At 49.4% G+C, this 8,378-nt stretch overlaps 1 protein-coding gene across 3 annotated transcripts; it reads left to right on the top strand.

Moving 5' to 3' along the window:
- The first annotated feature begins 1,143 nt into the window (after positions 1–1,143).
- Positions 1,144–8,077, top strand: FST (follistatin). Of its 3 annotated transcripts, none has more exons than XM_084801040.1 (6): positions 1,144–1,631; positions 3,625–3,816; positions 4,314–4,532; positions 4,859–5,083; positions 5,763–5,990; positions 6,825–8,077. In XM_084801040.1, exons 1-6 carry the CDS (start codon positions 1,547–1,549, stop codon positions 6,905–6,907), a joined length of 1,032 nt encoding a protein of 343 aa, XP_084657166.1. In that variant the 5' UTR covers positions 1,144–1,546; the 3' UTR covers positions 6,908–8,077. The 3 variants fall into 3 exon arrangements, with proteins under 3 accessions (XP_084657166.1, XP_084657165.1, XP_084657167.1); XM_084801039.1 differs by having other exon boundaries at positions 1,145–1,631; positions 5,760–5,990; XM_084801041.1 differs by having other exon boundaries at positions 1,145–1,631; positions 5,760–5,990; positions 6,484–8,077.
- Positions 8,078–8,378: the final 301 nt, after the last annotated feature.

Raw genomic sequence — 8,378 nt, 5'->3', positions numbered from 1 at the left:
GTCGTTCGGGCTTCAGAAGCAAAAAGAATAGAAATTGAAAAGGCAGCTTTGAAATAAACAATATAGCATTTTTCCGTGAAGTGATCGTTTTATATAAAAGCAAATATCGCCTCCTCAGCTTCATTCAGCCATGCCAGAAAATGTTATAAATGAGAAGACCCGCCAACTTTCGGCAAAGAATGCCAGGCGTTGCACTCAATAAACTGAGGCTGCAGAAGTTCATTATCATGGGGGGGGGGGGGCAGAGAGAGAGAGAGAGAGAGAGAGAGAGAGAGAGAGAGAGAGAGAGAGAGAGAGAACAGAAACTGGGGCGTCTCGGAGCGGGGGGAGGAGGGGGGCAGACCGCCTACGTCGGCGCCCCCGCTTGAGGCTGCGACTCCAGACGCGGCGAAGTGAAAGGGGAGAAAAGAAAGGGAGAGGGCGAGACTGCTGCCGGGAGCAGCCGGCTCCGAGGTGTTAAACATTTTTGTTTGCCTCTGACTTGTGGAGACTGAGGGCCGGTGTCTCCGCGGCGCTCCACCGGGGTGGAAGGTGTCCGGGGGTCGGGGTTCTTAGCAACCACTCCAGGCTGGGGGGGGGGGGTTGGGGAGGTAGGGGGAGAGTGAGAGAGGGGCGGGTGGAGAGCGGGCAGGGTGGCCGCAAAGTAAGACACGCCAGAGACCTCGGGACACAAAACGTGTCCGGGACCTGGCTCCAAGTCTCTGCCTGGAGGATCCTGAAACTGTTCCCCGGGGCATTTCAGCAGCTCCAGGACCCAGTGGCGTTTGCGGAACTCTCTCCGGAGCCCTAGAGCAGAAGTGCGGGGGACCAACCTCCACCCACCCACCCACTCCCCTCCACACACACACCCAGGGTCCCCGTGCTCCGCCGGCCGCCTCCTCCAGCGCCCGGGCTCACACGCGCACACGCACACACACGCGCGCGCACACGCACACACACACACACACACTTGCACGCCACCCCGGGCGCGCCGGCTCGAGCGGCGGCGTGCAGGACTGAAGTGAGTGTTCTTCCCCACTCCCCTCCCCACCCCACCCCACCCCCCGACGCGTCGCCCCCAGCACACTCCCCCCCACCCCGCCCCGCGCCGCCGCCGCCTCCTCCTGTCGCCCTCCCCTCCCGCTCCTACGCAAATAAGAATTCGGCGATTCCCCTCCAGCCGCTTTGATTTCGGGCACCTCCGACAGATAATTGGGAAGGGTTTCCAGAAGGTGGGAAATGTCACCTGATTCACACTGAACTTTTAAAAAAGCTCCCCACCCCCAAAAGAGCCGGCACACCCTCGGTCGCGGCCGCCCTCCCACAGCCCCACACACACTGGGAGACCGCCCACCGCAAACCGCAGAGACCCCCGTCTAGATTTAAAGCGCGGCTGCGCCCGGCTCCTGACGTCCATTGAATCGCGCGGGCGGAGCGGCCGGTGGCGAGCGCGGGGCTGCGCCGGGATCGCTGCGCCCTCCGCCGCTCGCCTCTGCGACGAGCGCGCGCCGCTCGCCCAAGCCACCCGCCGCCGCCGCGCTCCTCCTCGCCCCGCGCCTGCCCCACGATGGTCCGCGCCAGGCACCAGCCCGGCGGGCTCTGTCTCCTTCTGCTGCTGCTCTGCCAGTTCATGGAGGACCGCAGCGCCCAGGGTGAGTTGGAAAGGGGATGTGCCTGGCTTGGGGCAAAAGGGAGGGGGGGGGGGGTTTCTATACTTTTCTGCCGTCTCGACTCGGTCTGTTCTGACTGCGCTGTTCTCGGAAGATGTTTTTGGAACTACTCGTCTACTCTGGTAGAAGGGGACGGGAGGAGAAGACTGAGGGCAGTGAGTGACACTTTAGGCTAGAGAGCGGAGTTTAGAGCCGATTGCCCTCAAAAAAGGAAAGGGTGTGCGGGACTGAGCTGGAACCTCAGTAGTTAGGGGTAGATGCTCCAAGCTTTTGGTCATAATGACTTTAGATGTTATCTCCCCCTGGTTGGCTAGGGAGAAAGGCGAGCATCCGTAGCCTGGAGAGTGCAGTCGACCTACTAGCAATCTTACCCTATCTTCCTTCCATATCTTTTGGTGACTTTTTTTTTTTAATTACTTGGGTGGGGGATGGGAGATACTAAATTTTCTTGGGTGGCTGGGGGACGTGGTTTCAGAAACTTTGCCCAAACTTGGAAATGTGGGTACCGAAATTTTTAGAGGGAGGTAGTTTTATGCTTAGTGGATGCTTCTCCCACCCATCTTCAACCAAGCCCCGCGAAAGAGAAGACAAGCCAAATTATTAGCTCGAAGTGTTTTAAGTACTTCACAGTTTTCTCCACTTTTCGCCTCATTCCTCTCTTAACTTTCTGTGAAACAATAGCAGCCCACAAGCTGTTTAGATTCTGACGTGGATTAAAGAACAATTTTCTGAAGTTTGACTTTTAAAATTAAAAATTAATTATTTTATTACAAGTAGTCTCCGGGTAGGATTTTTTTTTAATAGTGGTAACCGCGCAGCTTGCCCTCCAGTTGCTCGAGTCACTTTGGTGATTCAGGAGAAGTCTTCTTGCCCAAAGACCGAACACATTAAAAAAAAAAAAAAAAAAAAAGCACAGAGGAAAAAACTATTTGCAAAGAGTTCTTGGTAGACTTGAGGTAGGTATATGCGACCCGGTAGACGCCTCCCCCACTCCCAGCCGCCAACCCCCTTTAACACTACTGCTTTGCCTATTGAAGCGGTAAGGTTTTGTGCTGTAAGCTGCCCTCCCGGGCACCGGCCCTAGCCGTCTGCCCGACACTAGACTGGGCAGCCCGCCTTTCTGATAGGGGCTCTGCCTGGGTGCCGGAACGTGGGCGCCAGGGAAAGCAGCCCTCGGAGATTTCGAAAGATCGCGGTGGCTGCGGGCGTGCTCCGGGCTGGCCGATTGCAAAACGAGCCCGTCGGGCGGGCTGCGCCTCGAGGCCGCTCAGGGCAGATCCAGGCTGGGCCCGGCTGCTGCTGCTTCCCCCCGCCCCCACCCCCTTTCATTTTTCACAAGTGCCTTTTCCTTGATCTGCTCCTGAAGATTCGTATCTATTCTCCCTACCCCCACCCTCCACCTCTCCTTCCTTCCCTCCTCTCCTCCCTCCCTCCCATGTCTCCTCTCTCTTCTTTCTTTAACCCCTGTCACAAATAATTCTTTTGCCGCCTACATGAAACCAACATGTAAAAACATCCGTCGCGTCCTGTTTTTGTCAGGTTCTTTAGTCTGTTCCCCCGGTCGCTGCAGGTTATGAAATGGGACGAATAAAAGTAAACAGTCTAGTAAAAGTCAATTCAGGCTGCACGTGTTGTGTCTGGGTCACTGGTAACTGACATTGATATGGCTAGGGCGCTGCAGCGGTTGCTCTAGCCCACCTCCCAACTCCGTGACGGGGCTTTTCCCAATCTGCCCTTGGAGATTCATATACGTATATTTCTCTCTCCTCTCTCTCCTCTCTCTCTCTCTCTCTCTCTCTCTCTCTCTCTCTCTCTCTCTCTCTCTCTCTCTCTCTCTCTCTCTCTCTCTCTCTCTCTCTCTCCTCCCACCCGCCCTTTCTCCAGCCCCGCCAGGCCTTGTTTCCAGGCTCGGGCAGCCTTCCTTCCTCTACGCCACCGCTCACTCATCCACTTCCTCATCCCTGTCTCTTCACAGCTGGGAATTGCTGGCTCCGCCAAGCCAAGAACGGCCGCTGCCAGGTCCTATATAAGACAGAACTGAGCAAAGAAGAGTGTTGCAGCACTGGCCGCCTGAGCACCTCGTGGACGGAGGAGGATGTGAGCGACAACACTCTCTTCAAGTGGATGATTTTCAACGGGGGCGCCCCCAACTGCATCCCCTGTAAAGGTGGGGGCCTCCTCTTCCCGAGGCAGCAAGCCCTCAGTAGAGGGCGTCTTGCCCTCAGCGTTCCTACTCTACTGTCTGGCTGAGGCTTTAGGAAGAGCAGAGTTTTGTTCTGTTTCTCCCTCCATCGCTCCCGCCCACCTCCCACCCCCCACCCCCCACCCCTGGAAGAGTTAGCCAGGTGGAATCTGGCTCGAGCTGTGGGCAAAACAAGGTCAGAAGGGGTCGGTCCCCAGGCTTCTTCGTCGAGAGTAGTAGTAACGTGAGCAACCCGACCAGTGTGGTCTTTGAGAGAATCTAGATACAAAACATGCCCTGAGGTCCCCAAACCCCTATCCCTTCCAGTCTTCCAGGAGACAGCCTGGGGCCCCTTCATTTCGGATGCCTGGTTGCGCAAGGCATCTGAGACCACACCACCCCCACCCCCACCCCCACCCCCAGGGTTGGACCAGCCAACCACCTAACCTCGGTTTGAATCCATGCCTCTTTCCAACTCCCAGAAACGTGTGAGAACGTGGACTGCGGACCTGGAAAAAAATGTCGAATGAACAAGAAGAATAAACCCCGCTGTGTCTGTGCCCCAGACTGTTCCAACATCACCTGGAAGGGCCCAGTGTGTGGGCTGGACGGGAAAACTTACCGCAACGAATGTGCGCTCCTCAAGGCCAGGTGTAAAGAGCAACCAGAATTGGAAGTCCAGTACCAGGGCAAATGTAAAAGTAGGTCTTGCCTTTCAGCATCTCTCTGTATCCAAAGGCCCTTGAAGGCCCAAGGCGGATACTACACACTGCGTAAAGGGCCCGGGAATCAGAATTGTGATACCAAATAAAGGGGGGGGCTCTTTTTAACCCCTAAAGGGTAGTGAAGGAGCCAGACTGGAGTCATAGATCCTCTGGGAAGCAGCCAGGCTCCCCAAATGCCTGTTAAAAATCTGGATGTTTCTCTTTAATGATTTCCTTCATAGCATCAACTGCTTTGCTCTCTAAGGCCCAGAAAGTACCTGAAAGTGAAATTTCTCCCTCTATCTTTTTTTTTTTTTCCCCAGAGACTTGCCGGGATGTTTTCTGTCCAGGAAGCTCCACCTGTGTGGTGGACCAGACCAATAATGCTTACTGTGTGACCTGTAATCGCATTTGCCCTGAGCCCTCCTCTTCGGAACAGTACCTATGTGGGAATGACGGAGTGACTTACTCCAGCGCATGTCACCTGAGAAAGGCCACCTGCTTGCTGGGCAGATCCATTGGATTAGCCTATGAAGGAAAATGTATCAGTAGGTATTCTGGATTGAGGAAAGAGAAAGAGATGAGACAGTAAAAGACATCTGTGCTAATGGGGGGGGGGGGTGCTAAACAATGAGTAAATCCAAGTCCTCCCCAGTGTGACTAGAATGTTCCTCCCGAAGAACCCTTCTTCTAGATGCACTGACACACAAGCAAGAAGCGGCAAACAATTTTCTATCTTGGAAAACTTAGAACTCACACAATTTTACACTTCTTCTTATTAAGTGCCAGACTTGCTGGAAGCGAAAAATAATTACTTAACAGTTCTTAAAACCTGTTATCAAATTCCAGTAGTTGATGGAATTTGATTTTTTTTTTTAATCCCATTTGTAGGAGGTAATTAGATGCATAGTTAACTCAAGGATATTGTGAAGGTCTGTCCGAAAGAATACTATTTTTTTTAATGCAGTTCTGTAAGATGTAAGAAACCACGGTGTGTGTGTGTGTGTGTGTGTGTGTGTGTGTGTGTGTGTGAGATTGTAAAGCAGCTTTATATAACACCATCATTATGCCATTCTTGAGTAATTATATATATGCATATATATGCATGTGTATATATATATATACACATATATAATACAGTATATAATATCTCTGGATAGGGAATGGAAGAAAGGGAGGAAATGAGGCATTCAGTTTGCTCATCACAGGTGTATTATATCCTAGAAGCAAAGTCCTGTGAAGACATCCAGTGCGGTGGTGGAAAAAAGTGCCTATGGGATTTCAAGGTTGGCAGAGGCCGTTGCTCTCTCTGTGATGAGCTGTGCCCTGACAGTAAGTCAGATGAGCCAGTCTGTGCCAGTGACAATGCCACTTACGCCAGCGAGTGTGCCATGAAGGAGGCCGCCTGCTCCTCGGGCGTGCTGCTGGAAGTGAAGCACTCCGGATCTTGCAACTGTAAGTGTGATTTTTAACCTTGCTGCAATTTAAGGCATTCCCAGGCGAGCCCTGGGGGATGGACAGTTTAAAAAAAAAAAAAAAAAAGCACGCAGACCTCGCTGTGTAAACCTGTTTCTGTTAAAACTAGGTAACTGCTAAATCTCACCAGCAATTCGTTGATTTGCCCAGCCAAATTCTCTGCAGTATTTCCTGGCTTTTAGGATCAACCCGATGGCCTTCCATTGGGTTGTCTCTGGAAAAAAAAAAATCTCTCTCAGTTTGTCTCTCTCTCTTTCCCTCTAGTACTTCGCTTTGCTGTTGCCTCATTAACACCAGAATCTAAACTAACTGCTTCAAAAGTTTGTGTGTGTGTGGTTTTTTTTTTCTCCAAGACAGCTTTATTTTTATCACACCTGGGCTGCGGCTTGTCGCAGTTGCCACTACTAACTCTGAATTAGGGAGCCAAAGTAGTTATACCTAGAACACAAGAGCGCTTTTTATCTGATTTCAGGAATCTGCCTGTAAAACCTGAGCCATTGATTCTTCAGAACTTTCTGCAATTTTGACTTCATAGATTATGGTGGTTTGTTGTTGTTGTTGTCGTTGTTGTCATTGTTGTTGTTTTTTAAGTAAACTTATTGCATAACTGCAGATGCCAAAAAAAAAAAAAATACAACCAACCCAAAAAAAAAAAAATCCAAAAACCCAAAAAGCATCACACTGCAAGTCATGTAAAAAATGCAACGCTGTAATGTGGCTGTATCGGAGGGCTTTGAAAACATACACTGAGCTGCTTCTGCGCTGTTGTTATCCGTATTTAAACAACAGCTCCCCCTGTATTCCCCCATCTAGCCATCTCGGAAGATACGGAGGAAGAGGAGGAGGAGGAAGACCAGGACTACAGCTTTCCTATCTCTTCCATTCTAGAGTGGTAAACTCTCCACAGCATTCAGTGTTGACATAGCCTTTGGGCAAAACAAAACACAAAAGGAAAAAGAGGAGAAAAAAAAAGAGATAGAAAAGAAAATAAGAAAAGAAAAAAAATATATTGTCCATAATGTAAATAAGTGTATGCTTATTTATTTGGGGGGAAAAGTATACATTAAAGGACGTTTGTCCTAAAGCTCTCTCCCTGGCCACGCTGTTACTCACTGGGCAAGGAGGGACGGTCATTTTTTTGTGGTCTACTGGATGAGGCCTATAGTTGAGACTTGTAGACGTTTATTTATACTGTGTCATGTTTTATAATTTATACATAAGATGTCTGGTTGACTGTACACCTTGTTTTTGAAGAAATTTATTCGTGAAAGGAAGAGCAGTTGTTATTTATTGTGAGGTCTCTTGCTTGTAAAGTAAAACCGTTTTTTTTCTCCCCCCCTCGTAAACCATTTAAGTCCATTCCTTACTACCCAGTCACTCATCTGTCTCCCGTCACTCCCCTGTTGTTAGACTCTTTCCCACTTTTTAACAAATTCGCATGTCAGTTTCTGTCATGTTTATTTATTGGATTCCCAGCTGCCTGATCTGTACATATCTGATCCCTTGGGTTTTGTTTACAAGGAATCTTGACTGACCAAAATGCGTTGTAACTCTGCCCCAGATACAAGGTACAGAGAAAAAGCACCGGAGAGGAAATGCCAGCTTCCGTTCCCTTGCTCTGATGAAAGCATTATGAGAGGGTGAGAGAGGCATTAAAATTCTAGAAATGTACTTTTATGATGTTACAGATCCAAAGACATAGAGTGATGTGGGTGACAGGAGACTAAAGGAAGGCGGAAGTTACCACTTTCAACCTGTCATTCGGTGTTTCCTTTGAGCTAGTCAGCTGTACCGGTTCAATTAGTTCTTTTTTTTTTTCCCTTCCAACCATTGTGTCACTGAAAGTTCCATCAAAGCTTTATCAGTTCAAGTTTCTTGCTTTTCATAATACTTTTTTCTGATGCAATTTTATATTTTCAAACATGGCAAGTTAAATATAAATTCATTTAAATATATAGTTTTGTACTTTTCTACCATGTAAATGTGCAATGTATATAAAAGTTATAATGTGTATTTGTAAATAAATGACGAGTGAAAAAAATAAAAAAAAAAAGATTAAAAGCCAATGGTCTCGGCTTCGGAAAGTGAAAAATAACTTATTTCGGCTTTTGAGTGATGACACACATGACACCTATGTTGAGAGATGTGTTCACCACTGATATTCAGTGGTGAGGGCCATAGATTCTACAGTAAGGTAATATACAAATCACCCCAGAGCTGTAAACTTAAGCTCAGGAGCTTAAGAGCACACACTCCATCTACTTCCGGGGGGAGGGGGGGTTCCATAACCCACATCAGGTGGTTCACAGCCCCTGTTAACTCTAGCTCCAAGGGATCCAATGCCCCCTTCTGGCCTCTGAGGGCACC

The sequence above is a fragment of the Acomys minous genome (assembly GCF_964271855.1).
Source record: "Acomys minous genome assembly, chromosome: 11".
Taxonomy (NCBI): domain Eukaryota; kingdom Metazoa; phylum Chordata; class Mammalia; order Rodentia; family Muridae; genus Acomys; species Acomys minous.
The sequence above is the reverse complement of the archived record's forward strand: the minus strand, read 5'-3'. Positions and strand labels throughout refer to the sequence as shown.